This window comes from Catharus ustulatus, chromosome 9 (assembly GCF_009819885.2).
Source record: "Catharus ustulatus isolate bCatUst1 chromosome 9, bCatUst1.pri.v2, whole genome shotgun sequence".
Taxonomy (NCBI): domain Eukaryota; kingdom Metazoa; phylum Chordata; class Aves; order Passeriformes; family Turdidae; genus Catharus; species Catharus ustulatus.
Genome location: NC_046229.1, coordinates 30,880,562 through 30,897,655, shown reverse-complemented (window position 1 = coordinate 30,897,655; position 17,094 = coordinate 30,880,562). Strand labels below are relative to the sequence as shown.

The 17,094-nt window shown below is 45.0% G+C and overlaps 2 protein-coding genes across 2 annotated transcripts; one reads left to right on the top strand and one right to left on the bottom strand.

Annotated features, from left to right (window-relative positions):
* Positions 1-1,159: 1,159 nt before the first annotated feature.
* On the bottom strand, positions 1,160-4,074 carry LRRC52 (leucine rich repeat containing 52). Its single transcript, XM_033068137.2, has 2 exons — positions 3,435-4,074; positions 1,160-1,427 (listed from the first exon to the last, which is right to left on the bottom strand). Exons 1-2 carry the CDS (start codon positions 4,051-4,053, stop codon positions 1,168-1,170), a joined length of 879 nt encoding a protein of 292 aa, XP_032924028.1. The 5' UTR covers positions 4,054-4,074; the 3' UTR covers positions 1,160-1,167.
* Positions 4,075-5,246: 1,172 nt separating this feature from the next.
* Positions 5,247-16,531, top strand: NUF2 (NUF2 component of NDC80 kinetochore complex). Its single transcript, XM_033067608.1, has 13 exons — positions 5,247-5,427; positions 6,335-6,409; positions 7,271-7,347; positions 7,510-7,571; positions 8,482-8,579; positions 8,945-9,018; positions 9,916-10,012; positions 10,933-10,995; positions 11,660-11,797; positions 12,662-12,802; positions 13,523-13,698; positions 14,713-14,848; positions 15,080-16,531. Exons 1-13 carry the CDS (start codon positions 5,305-5,307, stop codon positions 15,227-15,229), a joined length of 1,410 nt encoding a protein of 469 aa, XP_032923499.1. The 5' UTR covers positions 5,247-5,304; the 3' UTR covers positions 15,230-16,531.
* Positions 16,532-17,094: the final 563 nt, after the last annotated feature.

The following is a 17,094-nucleotide window of genomic DNA, read 5'->3' as shown; positions in this document are numbered from 1 at the left end:
GCCGGGGCTCGGCCAGGCGCGATCAGTCTCACGGCTGCGAGACAGGAGTGCGGGAGGGATTGCTGAGCACAGGGATTTGCCTGCCCTTTGTGCCCCAGCAGCTCTGCCCGTGTCCCCAGCGCACAGACATCCTTATCCTCACTCTTTCCCCCATACCCTCTTTGCCGTACCCGTTATAGCTAAGAGCTCCCAGCTTTGATTCGCAGTCTACAGTTTAATGGCTCTAAGTTTGGTAATTCACACCGTGCTCGCTGAAATCTGCTGGTTTCCCTCGCAGTGTTGGCTGAAGCAGCCGGTGTTTCACACCTGGAGTTGCTGTACTGGCTCATGTAAGCAGATACTTCCCGTGGCAATTCCCAGCGCTGGTGGCAACAAGGATCTTACATCTCCCTGTAAATGTAACTCTGACACTTCGGTATGGACACACAACCCATTTCCAAGAATATTTGGAGAGCGTGTAAGCAATACTTTTACTTTATAAAACATTCCAGTTTTAGGGTTATGTGTCAGAAAAGCAGAGCTGGACTTTCCAGTTCTGTAAATGTTCATACAACAGTGGAGGCACAGGCAGTCTGGCTGTGCTGCAGGAGCACAGAGGGTTCCTTTGCTGTCACCATTGTAAAGGGAAATAAAGGAAGAACCAATGGGATCCTGGGATCCTAAAAGTCTTGGTTTTAATCTCTTTGCCTTTCCACAGCAGGAAGTTCATAGATTCCCTGAGGCTCTAGCAGTAATTCCCTGGGGCTCCAGCTGTGTAGGCTGATCCCAGTAAACCCTGCTGAGTTTTTTGGCCAGGAAGGGCCTGGTGACCTCCTTGGCTACAGCACAGTTCCAGGACCTTTCCCATATTTCTGTACCTTTTCAACCCAGTCCTTATGTCCCTACTGTCCCATGGTCTCCAGACAGGGTGGAAGTGGAAATGCCTGGCACTGTGTACGTCTCCCCAAAATAAATATTTTGCCAATATCCTGAGTCCCAGTGGCAGAAGTCTGAGTATAGAGCAGCAAGTGAAACTGGAGCACAGATATTTCCTTCTCTTGCAGTTTTATTTCACTTCCCAAAAAAAAAAAAAAAACAAAAAAAAAAGTCTAGGGTGGGACCACATGGGAAATCAGGCAGGAAGGGCCTGCATTTGTCTCCCACAATGGGAGCTCAGAAGGGCTGATCCTAAGGGGCTGTGTCTTCCTCCTCCTCTTCCTCCTCTTCCTCTCCCTTCGAGGCATGGGCCTCGTAGATGACGGCACAGATGCCGGCCAGCCAGGCTGCCATGGTGCCAGCAAGGAATATGCAGAAGCCAACGAGACACAGAAAGACATAATCCTGCTTGTACAGCTGGGTCAGGCAGCTGAAGTGGAGCTGTGCCTCTGCTGCTGGCATCCTCAGGGCATGCAGGCCTGCTGGGGTGTAGCAGGTGATGTTGTCAGCATCTGCAGAGAGACGAGCAGAAGCAGGACTCTCTAGCCTGTACCATAAGTTAATGAATAAGAGCCCTGGTAGAAAAATCATGGGAGCTCTTGCTAAAAGCCTGAAAAATAGCTGCAGACTTCATACCCCTCATGACCTGGGTAAAATATGACAGCCAAACTCATGCCAAACCTGTGCTAAACCCTTGCCAAACCACAACTCCCAGGTTGCCAGAATGTTTTATGCAGTGTTGGCTCCATAGGATAATATTGCCTGCTGGATTATGCCATTGTGGCAAACTGCTGTCCCTGCCCTGCTCATGTCTGCCGATTGAGCACTTTCATCTTCATATATGAGCACCTGTGTTTGTTGATTTTTAAATCTCAAACACCTTCTGAAGTGATACAGCCTAAATTATGCTGAAATAATGAGGCTGCTGTGCGTTTGACAAGGAGGGTGGTTTGCAGTCAGGCACAGCCTTACCTGCTCTGTGAGGGAAGCAGAGGCAACTCATCAATGATTCAGTTCCACTGAAATAACAACCATACCCTGTCACATTGCAATATCTGCAGTGATAAAACAGATGCTGCCTGCTCCCTTTCGAGTTAGTGAAGGAGGAATGTGGCGTGGGGTGTGCCCTCAGCCGTGGCCCTCTCCTTCCTCTGCAGGTTTTGAACCCCAAAGACACCGTGGTGGGCACGGGCTTGATGGACAGGATGGAATAGCCTGAGGAAAAGGGAGCCACAGCTTAGGCACTGCTCGATGCTTGGGATGGAATGGGAGTGGTGGAGGGGAACAAGGTGTGGGGGATTTTTATTCTATTACACTGTATTGCACGTGACTGAGTGATGTTGTTCATGTTGATCTCACTCCTGTTCCTGAGAAAAACTGGAGAGCTTTTATCTCTCTGTTACCCAAATCCATCCAAACTTGGGCAGCTTTGTGTCAGCCCCTAGGCTGAGCTCAAAACTCTGATGCACAGACATTTCTGAAGGTGAGGAGCCTTTCTAAAGGACACGCTGGGGTCTGCCTACAGCAGATTCCAGGACTCTGTCCTAATACCCTTTTGGCCTGGAGTAACCCTCAGTTTAAGGCTGCCTTTCCTACTCCTCCCCTTCCCAACAGCCTTTAATGAGCTTTATTCTCCTGTTGCAGGGTTCAGTGGGTTATCTCCAATCTCCCTGCTGATAACTGTACTTTATTCCACTGTTCCATAATTTCCTGTATGTGGAAAAAAACCCTTTTACTGTCTATAAGGAGTTTACTACATCTAATAAAGACCCTGAGATGTCTTTAATTCAGTCCTGTCCTAACACCAGCTTCTAATTGTCCTTCCCTTTTTTTCCCTTGGGCTCTTTTGTGGTCCTTTCTTATTCAGTGGACAGACTTTCTCAACCAATTTCTCTCTTGCAGCTCTCTCTCACCACTGTGCCCTGCATTACTGAAACCAAAGCTTTCCTTGTTCATGTATGCTGTGTCTTTCCAGTCTGGAAAAACTAAGTCCATGTGCTGCAGCTGCAAAGCAAAACATCACCCTTGGGACAGTGCATTTATGGGAAAGGGAACTGGTGATTACCCTGCCTCAGCCTCTCCAAGGCCCAGTTATAAGAATCTCTCAATAGGATGGGCAACAGCTGTTTTTGGGGTGGAGACAAAGCAGGAAATTCAGAGCAATGATTTTCCCAGTGCACATCTCCCTGGAGTTGTGTTGGGCTCCTCGTTCTTGGCGCTGCAGCCATGGGGTGCTGTGCAGGCACAGGGACACCTGAGGCTGGATCCAGGTGTTTTAGGGAAGCAGCAGTGTCCCAGCTACAGCCTACACCTCCCTGGCTGCCCTGGGGATGTGAACAAGCGGGACTCTTCATGTGTGGAGTGTGTGTAACCAGGCTGCTCCCATCCCTGCTGTGTGACAGCAGAAAATGGCACCCACAGCTGACATGCAGTGGCACAGCCCCGTGAACTGAACTTCTGAGAAAGAGAACAGAGGGCTCTCTCTGTTCCACACAGACCTGTGCTCACACAGCCCTCACCTGGAAAATGCACATCGCTCTCCATCATCCAGGTGATGAAATCCAAAAAGGAACAGTTGCAGTGCCACAGGTTGTCACTGAGCCCCAGAAGCCTCAGGTTGGGCAAGTCCCTGACGGTGCTGGTGTCCAGGAAGGTTAAGCCTGTCCGGCTCACATCCAGGTGCCTCAGCCAGGTGTTGTTGGCAAAAGCACCCTTCTCGATGGCCACGAGGTTAGGATTGTCCGAGATCTTCAGCACCACCAGGCTGAGGAGGTGGGAGAAGGTGCTGAAGGTGACCTGTGTGAGGTTGTTGAAGCTGAGGTCCAGATAGACAAGCTTGGCCACACCAACGAAAGTGAAATCCAGGTCATCCCCCAAGAGGTTCTTTCTGCAGTCCAGATAGACCAAATCAGCCAGGAAGCTCAATTCCACTGCCGGCAGGTAGGAGACGTTGTTTGCTGCCAGAATCAGCTGCCTAGTGTCCAGAGGGATGTCCACAGGGAACTCCTGCAACTGCTGCCCGGTGCAGTTCACCTCCAGGTACTGACAGCTACACCTGCTCGGGCAGCTGATCCCCTCTGATGCCATCCCCAAAAGGAACATGATGCTCAGGGACCACGGTCTATCTGAAGGAGACATGGTTTGAGACCTTCCAGGCTGCTCAGTGCTTCATGGACGGCAAGCAGCCCTATGGAAGCAGCGCTGCCCTCCCAGGCATGCCGAGGAGGAGTCCGGCTGCAAGGCTGTGGTGAAGCACTTTGTGTCCGTGGCTCACCTGAGCCCTTGGCAGAGTGCCCGGCTGGAAACCGAGCCTGGCTTTTACATCGGCAAGTGCGGAACAGTGGCTGGAGCGTCTCTGTCTCACACTCAGTGCCAGGTGACACCTCCGTGATGTCAGTGGCTTGCAGAAGCTGCCTGCTTTCGGGGACAGTGTTGTGACCTTGCTGACCTGCTTCCAGCTGGGAAGCTGTGCATGGCCTGGGAGCACTGGAACTTTGTGGGGAGAGTGTGAACAGCCTGAATTTTGTCAGAAATGGCGTCACACTGCAAGAAGTGGTACTGGTTAGGCAGGAGTCTTGTGCAATGCTGGGCTGGCATTGTCTCCCTTCAGTAGGCAGGAGGCTTTATCCCATCTGGAGTAGTGTGTCCAGGTTTGGGGAACTCGGCAGAAGATGTGGAGATGTTGGAGCAGGTCCATGAAAATGCTCACAGGGCTGGAGCAACTCGGCTATGGGGACAGGCTGAGTCAGGGCTGTGCAGCCTGGAGAAGATTCTGGGGACACCTCACCTAAAGGGCTTTCGGAAAAGAGGAAGAGTGACTCATTACACGGGCAGGTAACGAAAGAACAAGGAAGAATGGCTTTAAACTGACAGAGGGCAGGTTTAGAGTGAATGTAGGGAGAAATTCTCCCCTGGGAAGGCGATGAGGCAGGGGTTGCCCAGAGAAGCTGTGGCTTCCCCATCCCTGGAAGTGTCCAAAGCCAGGTTGGACGGAGCTTGGAACAATCTGGGATAGTGGAAGGTGTCCCTCTCCATGTCAGGGGAAAAATTAGGTGAGCTTTAACGATCCTTGCAGGATTTAATGACTCTTCCAGAGGCCGTGACAGCGGTGCCGGACGGAACCGAAGCGACGCGGCCGCCTCACCCCGCCCTTCCCCTCACGGCCAACGGCCGCGGCGGGGCGGGGCCCGGAAAACCACGCCCACCCGCCACAGCGCGGCCGCGGATTGGCCAGGAGAGGGCGGGAAGGGGCTGAGCCCCGCCCTCAGATGACGACACGGCTTCTGATAGGTCAGCGAGGAGGCGGGGGCGGGGCGCGGCGGATTCAAGTAGCGGGTGCGCACTAGTGTCGCGGTTGTGTCTCCGCCACCGCCGGGTCCCTCCACCGCCATGGAGAACCTGACCTTCCCCCGCCACAGCCCCGACACCATCGTCAGCTACGTCCGCTCCGAAATCCTGGAGGGCGCCGAGGCCCGGAACCTGGTCAAGGAAGACTTGTTCAGCACCTCCAGGGTGCGTGAAGGGCCGCGGGGCGGCTCCGGGCGGGATGGATGCGCTAGGCCCGGCCCGAGGAACCGCGGGGTTGGGCGGAGCGGGGCTCGGAGGGGCTCTCGGGTGCGCTCGGAGGGGCTCTCGGGTGCGCTCGGAGGGGCTCTCGGGTGCGCTCGGAGGGGCTCTCGGGTGCGCTCGGAGGGGCTCTCGGGGCTCTCCTCGCCGCTCAGGGAGCGCGGTGGTGACACCAGCAGCACACGGCCTGTCTTTCCCAGTTCGGTGCGACCTGGGTAAACACAGCCACGGTGTCTAGTTCCAGCATTTCGCTGGATCCACTTAGTGCTTTCAAACCAAGCCCTGCTTCACCCCCTTTCATCACTGGTGTTAGTGAGCGTCGTCGGCGGAAAAAAATTGGCTTTAAAGTGGAATTGATACCTCCGAGTGATTCCTGATGCTGTTGTCGCTTGTTTGAGCTTGCGGTGGGAGGGGTCTGGCCCTTCTTGTTTACATGGTTTTTAAAAGCAAAATTATCGTGCTATAAATCAAAAACTGTTTGGCTTGTAAGTGATTTTTTTTCCTCTTCATTTTAATAATCTAGTGATGGGCACTCGTTGCTACAGGATTATAATTTCTGTGGGGCTTTTTTAGGTCTTTGGAAAGTGCTCAGCAAGCAGCAGTGTAAGAAAACCAATGCCTGGCATACACAGTCAGGGCTGTAATTGCCTGAGCTGACTGCTGCCCCTTAAAACTCAATTATCAGCAAGTAATGTTTGAACTGCAAAATGTAGGAAAGTTAAACCTGATTGTTGTGGTGGCTCAGTGAAATAATGTGTTCATGATTTAAAAGCTGAATGCTTTCATGGCCTGGTCTGGGAGCCCTGAGTAATTAAACACGTGGAATACTGATTCATGTCCTCTCTCCCTGCAGCACGACGTTTTACAACTGATTTACCTGAGAATCCTGCAGAAAGTGTGCAAGATCCAACTGGAGGAAGTCTACATGGTAGGGCTGCCTGTGGCAAGGGTGCTGGGATGTAAAAGGAAAAGAACCTGTTATTTGGGAAGTTAAGGGTGCCAGAAATGTCTGTAAGGTCCAGGAGGGACTGGACAAGCTTTTGGAGGGACACTATGCCTTGAAAATCCATACTGGGCTCCTTTGGCCATGGCTGGAGGAGGTTGGACTGATCTCGATGGAATGTAAATGTTGGTTTTGATATTTGGTCATTTCCACTCCTCCATTAACTGAGAGGAAAGTGAGGAGAGGCTGATACCTAAATTGACTAACAATTTATTTACTGTCTCTGTTAGGCAAGAACTGATCCTTCAATGTGAGAGTAAATGGTTTTGTCTCATGGCATTTCTGGATAAATGGAAAGGGAAGAGTGTTATGTGCACAAGGTAACTCTGTTCTTCCCAGACAGTGACATCAGCTGCCATGCTGTGCTGTGAGGTTTAACGTGTCAGAGAAAGGGGACAGTGTACCACTGTATTCTCCTCCTGACATCATGAAGCAGTTGAGTGTGTCAATTTTGGAGTGTTTAAAGAAGGAGCTTCCTGCTGGTAGCTGTATAATGCAGAGACTTTGTGCTGCACAAGTTATGAGCAAATTAAAACAGTGTTTAGATTGAGTCCCAGAGTTTGTAATGTTGCTGCTTTAGTTATTACTGTATTTTTGTCTTTTCCAACCAAAGTTGACCCTTAAAATAATGTGCTGATTAACCTGATGACATTTTCCAGCCTTTAACGTGTGTTTCCTGTGGATGGGATGATCATCCTCAGTGTTTTTAATCTTTATGCAGTGGAAAGTGCTGCATAGTTTTTAAGTATTCTCTACTTATGCACCAACTCTGTTTTTACTCTTTAGATGCCACTCAACGTAGACATAATGTACCCAGTGATATATGAAGGCTTTCTACCTGTCTGCAACTTGTATATTCGTTTGTAAGTAGAAGATGCTTGTCTTGTGCTTGTTAGGCAAATGCTCTGGGATGAGGGGACAAGATGTGTTTTGTAGCAGATGGGTACAGGGCAAGAACTGAGCCATGGTCACAAAACCTGAGCCATGGCCACTGCAGCTGAGGCTGTGTTTTGTTTTCCTTGCAGGGAGCGCTTGCTGCCGATGTGGGGGATCAGTGACTTTCAAATTGCTGATGTTTTAAGCCCAAGTAAGCAAGTGCCTTGTAATCCTTGTGTTTCTGTTTCCTGGGGTGCTGGGTGTTGCTTGGGTATTCCAGGTGCTTTTTCTCCTTGGGCGTAGCCAGATCTAATGGCATCTAGTGTGGAGGAGTGTCCTTGACTTCCTGCTGCTCTTCTGACCCTTAAGCAGTTCTAGTTTGGTTCTAGTTCTGGTTCCAGTGAGCAGTTCTTATTCCTTATGTGGGCTGGTGCAGGTCAGCAACTGAGGGCAGTTTTAAATGCTGTGAATCTGTTGAACTGCTGGTCTGGAGATGGGTTGTGACATACTTAGAGCAGTGCAATAATAGATGGTGATGAAAATTACCCTGACAGCTCTGGAATACTTTAGGATTTCTTATGCTGATGCCTGTGCTCCACTCCTTTCAATACCCAGTTGTGGTGATTCTGCCACAACACAGATAACTTGGAAAAGGCTGCTCTGAAGAACACTCTCACTTCTGGATCTGCCTTGTGTAAGACACACAAAGCTTTTGTAATCATCTTTCAGAAAGTTTGCTTGGAATAAAGCCAAAAAGTCCCTGCAGTTCAAATTACTGCCTTCAGTTTGGCTGATGGCTACAGAGAGGTTCTCTCTTCAGAGCTGTAGTTCAAGATTGACACTCCTACTCCCTGGCTTCTGTTTGAATGGGAGGCTGTGTTTTAACAGCCTTTTCTCCCAGGTGCCATTATTCATTTGTTAAATTACACAGAATTGCTAAGTGCTTGGTGCTAGTTTTTGAGTAGTTGAAAATCTTTGCAAGCTAAGTGGAGGAAGAACAAATTTGGATTGTTGGATTTGTAATTTCTGTCTTCCCTGAATTATGCTTGGCCCAACTTTTTAGAAGCAGTTGCAATGCTTTTGGAAACCAGCTCAGTGAGCTCTTGCAATTCCTGTTTCAGAGACAAAGAGGACTGTTCGCTTCTTGAGTGGCATGCTCAACTTTGTGAACTTCATGGAATCCCAGCGTAAGGCCTACCTGGAGCTACAGCTGAGATATGTAAGATTGAGTGCTGCTTTTTTCCAAATACCTATAAAAGTTTAATTGATATTAACCTAGAAGTAGGCACTTGAAGTTTGTGGTTTAACTTCAGGTTGATGTAACATATTGGATGTTAAATGTAGCCAGGTAATTCAGGGAGGTACTGATTATTACTTAGGATATTACTGAAAAGTTTAGTTATTTTTTTCCCAATGACTTACTGGATGCTTTTTCCTGGTAAGTGAAGGATTGACACCTTGTATCATTTTGACAAAAATGGTGCAACAGTTGTAGGTGGCTTCTATTCTGAATGTTCAGAGATGGTGCATTTTGAAGCCCAGAGAGAAACTACACTTCTATAAAATTAAATATTTAACTTGCAGAAATCAGCTGTGGAGAAAAGCCAATACCTGGAGACTGTGAATCGGGAGGCAGCACTGAAGCTGGAGAAACTGAAGTGAGTGTGAGGAGTAAGCACCATGAGATGCACTGCTTGCCTTTTCTGTTCAGGCTGGATCAGTGGGCCAGATGTGTGAGGCTCAACAAGTCTGGAGCACAAGTCTGATGAAAGGGAGCTGGGGGTGTTTATTCTCTGCTGGCAGAGAAAAAAAATACTTTTACAGTGTATGGTCACATCCTGTATTTGTATGTGAGGAACTAGGTTGAAACTTTTTGCTCTTAGTTAGCTTTTAGTGATGTATTTTTATCCCTTAATCAGCTGGAGGAAGCCCATCTTTAACTTAATAGATGAGTAAAGTTGTCTTCTTAGTTATTTGACGTGTTTGCCACAATCTCTGTTTCAGGCCATTTAGCCCTACTGCTTGTGTCTTTGCACCATTAAGTTTTGTTTTTGCTTGTGGATAATAGGATGAAGAAATGGCTGGTTTCCAAGAGAGCTTTCAAAACAAAGTGTTGGGTTTTTCTTTTTTGTTTTGTTTTGGTTTTTTTTTCTGACAGCTGCTCTTGGTGTGTGCTACACAGGGGGTTCTCTAGCTGGGATAGGTCTACACTAATATAAGCTATTTATATGACAGGTAACGTGCAAATTTCATAAATGAAAGTCACCACCAAAGTTGGTAGGAGTGTTGTACTTTCATGCTTTGCTTAACACAATCTTTAAACTTAGTCCTCTAAGTTTGTGCCACTTCTTGCCAAAATGCCTCTTCAAATTATGCTTGAATGGCAAAATTTTACAAGCAGAGGAAAATAAGATGTATTATTTTGAGACTGTCTTGCTCTGACTACTAAAGTTACTTGCTGTAAATTCTGTGAAGACAGTGATTGTTTTATCTCCTGTACTCTGACTGGGCTGTAATGATGCTGAAACTGCCCAATATCTTTATTTTACCCTCAGCACGGTCCCAGTTGAACATGAGGCAGAGATCAAGCAGCTCACAGAGAACATTCGGGAGCTGGAGCAGCTGCTAAGGCAGGATTATCGTCGGAAACAAGTAGGATCTTGTTCTGTATTTCTCTGGAAAGCTGCTATGGGTTCCTCTCTTCTCTTGATTTCATTCCTTTCCCTCCAACTCAGTGGATAAAAGGGACTTTTCTCCTTTAAAACAATGGCAATTTTAGCAAAATGGTGTTGGACCCCTCTTGGTTTCACTGTAAGGAATGTGAAATGTGCTTTAAATCAGACTTGGGGAATATAAAAGTATAGTTGACTCTTTTTTTGAAATGCATTTCTGCAATGACTTGGGAGATGCACATCACACTTCCAAACAGGAACACAGGGATGTTCCTCTTCATTTTCCATTTGAATTCAAAGAATTGGACTTGGAGGTGAGCTGTGGCAAGAACTGAGGCCTAAGAAGGGTCACCTAAGAGAATGCCAGGCAAAAAGAGTAGCGGTGACTTTTCAGCAGTGGAAACTTGCTTCTCAGGTCTCATAGATAACATTTCTTTAGCTCTGTTGGGAGAAAGAAAATAATCTATGGTCAGGATTTTTTTTGTTTTGCTAAGTCATGTCTCTATTATTAACATTCTTAACCTTGTGTTTGACTATTATTTGGGACCTTACATTAAATTCTATTTTTCCCTGAAGAACAGGGCCCCTGGCAAAGAAAGTTGTGGAGGTATAATAACTACCAGGGCCAATGAGAATAGGGATGGCCAATCTCCTATCCCTATTCCCAGTTACCCACTGCTGGCTGCATCCCCAGTGCTTCCAATGCTTTGGTGACAATATTTTCCTTTCCTGTCTTTGAAGTCTTACAGACTGCAGTTTTGTCTGCTGGTTATGGCACTCCAAAGAACCCATAAATGGGATTTCTCCTGTGGACAGATCTGTGATAGAAGGATAAGGCAGGTAGCAGCTGTAGAAATGCTTGTTGAAAGCATGGTGCCTTTTTTTTTTTTTTTTTTCCAGGCAGCTTTGCAAGAAGTGACTTCTCAAAAGAAGACTGAGATTGCTGAGAAAACCCAAATACTGGTAAGTACACATCTGTGTGGGTGCTGGCTGCAGCTTCCACCTCAGATCAACTGAGAGACCATCTCTATTTCTAGGATCAGATTATTCCTGGAATTAAGTCACTAGAAATCTGCAGCTGAGGTGTTGTGGGTTTACCTTGCATGCATAGAGGTGGGCTAATGAGGCAGAACAGGAGGAAAGCAACAGGAAACGTGCTCTTCTAGGGTAATAGATCTGGCTCTGGAATGCTGCAGTCACTGCCTCAGTATCCCTGGGTCAAGAGTTCTGAGGGGAGGGCTGCTGGCAATATGATTGGGACTTGGAGCAACCTGGTGTAGTGGGAGGTGTCCCTGCCCATGGCAGGGGGTTGGAATGAGCTGATCTTTGAGGTCCTTTCCAACCCAAACCATTCCAGGATTGGCTGGAAGGCTCTTTGTGGAAAATTCCAGTTAACTGCTGTTCTTGTGCACCCCTGTAAGCAAATCTGGGAAGCAAAATGGGCTGTTAATTGCTTTGATTTGGAATGTTAATACTGTTTAGAATAATTTATTTTTAGAACTTCCTAATGAGGAATGACTACACACCAAAAAACCTGTCTAGTCATAAGATCATGGCAAACCTTGCTACACAATTCCTCTTTGTTCACCTAATCACTAATATTGAAAGTGTTTGTCCCATTAACTAGAATGAGTATAAAGTGTCTCTGAGTGCTTTAAAAGAAGAACAAGAGCAGCTGAAGTCCAAAATTGTGGAGAGTCCAGAAGAAGGGAAAAATTTCAACGAGATGATGAAAGAGACTATTAAGAAATTGAAGAGATCTCAGGTGAGGTTTTCCTCTGTCCACACAAGAAGGTATTCTGTTACAAAAAGCATGGACTGTCATCATGTAGAACTGCTTCTTGAATGATGGTAAAGCACCAGCAGGACAGTGGTTAGTCTGAAATGAAATCACAGCCTCAGAGAAAATTGAAGATTTGTGGTAGAGGTGGTGGTTTATTTTTGATGGGCTTTTTTACCTTTTGAAAAGCAAGATTGCAGTCATTTGTAAAACCAAGTGTTGAACTCTTGAATCTATACCTGTTTGGCTGTTTGCTCTCCAGAGGAGATGATATTTTGTCAGCTCCTAAATATCTTTGGATTAGAACATGTGTTTCTGTTGTCATTCATTGTTTCTGGAATCGATGGCTGTCTTCACTATATGCTGAACACTGTTCCCTCATAGCTTTTTTTTAATTATTATTTTTATTATAATATCCACTCATTTCTGTGGTTTGTGGTTGCTCACACATCAGTGAAGTTTGCACTTTTCCTCTGAAGGTGTTTTGTTCCAAAGATGTAAATTCGATTGCTGTAATTTCAGGTGTGAAGCTTTACCTAACTCTGGTTTTACCAGTGTAGAATTTCTTCACTCTACAGCTTTTTTTTTTTCCCTGAAAGCTCTTGGAAAAACCTGATTACTGATTAATTCAGTGTAAAGCATTTGTATGTTGCCTTTATATCTCTGCTTCCAAATAAATGCCTTTTTAAATTTTTGTTTTTACAAAGTGAAGAGCTCATTTCACTAACTCTTAAATATTTCTTATAGCACCTTTAAACAATGAGGAGAGGGTTCAAAGTTCAATATGCTTTAATTCTATATAAAAGAACTCTAAAGCTGTTTATTGACAGTCTTTTTCTCTCTTTAAAGCAAGAAGTTACTGAGAAATATGAAGGTTATAGAGATTTAGTTGAGGTTCTGCCATCATGCCAAGTGGAATTGCAGTTATACCAAAAGAAGATGGAAATACAGGGGGAAAATGTGGAGAGATTGGCCACTGTATCATCAGAGGTTTGTATTATCCAAATTATGTTCTGTTAGGGAGAATTTGAAGTCTAAGCAATGTTCCCCTCTTTCAGTGTCATTCTTTACAGTGAGGAAGTAGTTTCCAAGTTCTTTCTTAAAAATGTCAGTAAAACATTGCTGCTTTGCTGGGTGGTACTAGCTAATGTACTATGCACTAGCTATTGACCACTTTGAATAGTCAAAGCCTTTGTTGCCATAGAAACCTGACCTAAAATAGTTGGAACTGTCTTGGGGTTGTTGGTAGGAAATGATGGGAAAAGAAAAGTGAAATTGAGCTTCTTCTGCCTTGAGAGTGGAAATGAAGAACAAAAAATTGTTACTTCAGGAAGAGTCATGTCTTAAGTGCCTCTAACTTTATTAATATTACTTAGCCAGACATTCTCTGATGAAATGTTTGTCACAATACTGTCCCTTGCTATTTGCTGCTAGGTTTTTGGGAGAATGCAGTTGTTAGGAGCAATTGAAAAATGGTGTGGAGTCTTTTTGGGTATTTGTGTAGCATGTGTTCAAATTAACCTTGGCAAAAAGCTGTAGCAGGAGTCATGGTCACTGGACGTCATCCTAAGGGAGAAGGAGCTGGCAATCAGATCTTCAAAAAACAGCCTGCTAGTTATAATCTTAGCACATTTACAGGGTATGCTGTCTTGATAATCCCACCCCCCCCAATTTAATTTATTTCTACATAATTTATTTCTGTGCTTCTAGGCCAGAAATCTGGAGGATCAGCTTGAGAGTGCTCAGGTAGAGCTGAAAAAGGCTAAGGAAGATGAAACCTCCCGAAAGAGAGCGGTCACTGCCAAACACGAGAAGCTTGCTACAGCTGAGATCCAGCTTAAAAAGATTCGTGAAGTTATTGAGCAGTACAAGTGCACAACACTCGAGTATGGAGGAGCTGATGCTTCTGCTTTATGTCTTTGTTATGTGCTGCCAAAGTTCATGTCTGCTACAAACACACAGCTTAGCAGTGAGGGGAAAATGAGCAGTGTGGGACAGCTCTGTAGGAAGACCAGTAATGCTGCAGGCAGGGAGTTGGGGTCTCAAATCAATAATTGCAATGTGACTTGACAGCAGTTCTTTTATTGGAGCACTAATTTAATTTATAATGCTTATTCTTGATTCTTTTATCTTCTTAAAGAGAATGTCACATTGGGATAATTTTCCAACTTATCAGACTTCAACAAAGCCCCATTTGCCTTTCATGAATTTTTCATAATTTCCCTTGCCACTTTTGCTCATTATCAAAGATGTTCAAGACCCATGGGGAAATGGGGCTCACATCTCTGAGGAGCATTATCCTGACATGATGCTTCTAAAACAAAAGGAAAAGTGTCATTTGATCAAAGCCTCTCAGCCCCTCTTCCTTCCTCCCATATGCTGAAGGCAGCACCAAACTGCAGCCCTGGAAGGTCCTGGCTTCACTGTGAGCTTAGTGCTCAACTGTTGGGGAGAAAATTGATTTTTGGAACAATTTTCTTGTACACAGATAGATAGGAAAGGGAATATGGAGCATTATTGGCTGTGATGGAAGGGAGCTTCTTGCACTTGGCTGAGAGAGTCAAGTAAGATTTAGTCAAGCTTGATGTTTGTGTGGTGTGCAGAATGGCACTTAGTGTGTTGTACCAGCTAAAGGAGATTATTTGGGAGGAAAATAGGTTGGGCATTGGGAGGAATTTTGGACAGAAAGGGTGGTTAGACTTCTTGTACCTATGTTGTTCTAGTTTAAAAGCCATATCAATTTCTGACAAAGTAAATTCATTATTATTATTATTATTGTTGCTTCTGGGAGCTGCTGGTTTTATGCTCATAAAATGCAAGCTTTGCTCATGGTGGGTTTCAGTTTAATCTGGAATAAGTCCAAAGGCTCAGTACTTTTTTTTCTTTTCTGTCACCTTTAGACAGTATAACAAAGTCCAGGAGAAGAGGGGTGCTGTGTGTGACAAAGTTATGGCCATTCGCAAGGAAGTGAAACAGCAGAAGAGCAAAATGGAGCAGCTGCAGGATGATTATGAAAAACAAGCAGCAAAAGCCAAGGTGAGGGTTTTTTTACCTCCTCAAAGGAATCTTCTTACATTCCTGTTGTGGTCTGGACAGTGCAGTGATCCTCTAAACAGCCCCTCTGTGTTTTGTGAGTGCTTCTTCTTAAGCCATGGATGAGATGCCCTTGAAATCATTTGAGTCCACCAGACCACTCACTTGACATTTGTGCTTGATAAAGATTTAACTTTGCTGATGGATTTTTTTTTTTTCTTCTTCTCTTTCCAGGAAATACAGCTAATTTTGAAGACTGTATTGGACAAGTACCATGAATCTCTCCTTAAGGCAGTAAAGACTTCTGCAGCCTCAAGAGCAGAAAAACTTGATGAAATAAGGAGAGGCCTGCTCAGCATTCAGTCTTCTGGAAGTATTTCTTAAGCCTGTCTGAACTTGTGTTCCATTTTCACTGTTTGTGCTCATACCTGAACTCAAGAGCTTCTGCTTTGCATGGGAGGGATAATAATTCCAGGCAAATCCAGCTTTCTCAAAAACCATGTCAGAACACTTTTAGCTTTCCAGGCTGATCCTGGTGTCATGAGCTTGCTGATATGGATAAGAAAACACTCAGTTTCTGTTGTTTCAGTCAGCACCTGGTCTTGGGGAATAGTATTGCAATCTTGCTAACACCAAACTGCTCAACATTTTAGGCAGAGCCCTGCATTTGTAGAAACTGTTCTGCAAACTTTGATCTGGGAACACCTGGAGTCTTGGTCTGGCTTGAATGTTCAAGATAAGGCAGTAACAAGTGATATTCTACCACCATTATTCAATTAAGATGGATTCTACTGTCAGGATTTCATCTAAATGCCAAATTACTCTCACCATAAATATCTGTGACTGTAAACGCTCAGAAATGTAATTTTAATATCATTTTAGTTAACAATATACTCCCTCTCAGTGCTTGAACTCCTTGTGTCTGCTTTGTGGGGTATTGAACCCTCCTCTGTGTTCATCAGTCTGTGTTAGGATGCTCTTAAAATCTGTAGAGTGATGTTTTGTACCTTGTGATGGTGCTTGGTGTGCCACAGTGGCTTTCATTATTTGGAGAATTGTAATGTTAATTTTTGCACTAGTTGATATAGAGATATTTAACCCTTTTTCTCTTGGGTATTTCCACTCCCCTAACTGACTTGGAAGAACATTCCAGTGCAAAAATTTAGCTTTATACATTTGTACAAAGGAATGTGTTATGAGCAGTCCTTTATGATGAAAGGAGGAGGATGATCCAAGCCATCTTTAAAATTTTACTTCTTCATCTCTTACTAGCTAGAGGTGCTAGCAAATCAGTTAGCAAGAGCATGTCCTTGTTCCTTCTAGAGCACTTACAGAGGCATCTCCTTCCTTTATAAGGATTGGTTGGAGGCTGTACTCCCTAGCCTGGGTACTGCAGCAGCTCTGGGGAAAGAGATTCCCAGAAACTTCCAATGGATGCTGCAGGGGATTATTCCAATCAGCAGATCAAGGCTCTTGGGCTAGAGAGGTGATGCTTTTGTATCCCTGTGATGAGGAATTTGCAGGACAAAGAAGAAGCTGGAGTCTGGTTCCTGCTCTGAGAGATTTTGCCACACCAGCTGGTGGGTAAAATAAAAGCCTGCAATTAATGAAGAAATAAAAACTCTAATTTCCAGGTTTTTGTATTTCCAATAGGTTCTTGTGCTTTCACATTATTTGTGTAAAATACTTATAAATAAAACATAACCAAGGTATGATTTATCTAGAGATAATTGATTCCTAGGTGTGAATTGATTCCTACTGCTGCTTGTCAAAAACTTCTGCCCACCTTGGGCCATCTGGCAAGGCAGTGGGGGAGTTTAGTGTGGCCTGAGGAGCAGGGAAGGGAGAATGGTTTAGCTGAGGCAATACAGCTCCCTTTCCCTCAAGAGGGCAGTGTTAGTCAAAATTTTCTTTTTTTTTTTTTGGTTGTTTGTTTTTTTCTTTTATTCCCTAATCTTTCTGCCTTAGCTACTGTTTAAAGGTGTAGTTGAATTTAATTTTTTTGTAAGTACTTCAGTATTTCATATACAACATCAAGCTTGTAGCAAGTTTGCAATGTACTGCTAGGCCTGGCCATGTTTGTTTGAAAGGTGTGGAGTTACTAACAATAATCTGTAAGCAAGTATTTGAATTCTGCAAGCAGAAAAAAATAACAGTGGCTAAGGTGGGAAATGGGTTGATAGTGACACATTTTTCCCAGGGTAAAGGATGGAAGGAAACCTCTGTATCACTCTTCTTTTGCCTTTACT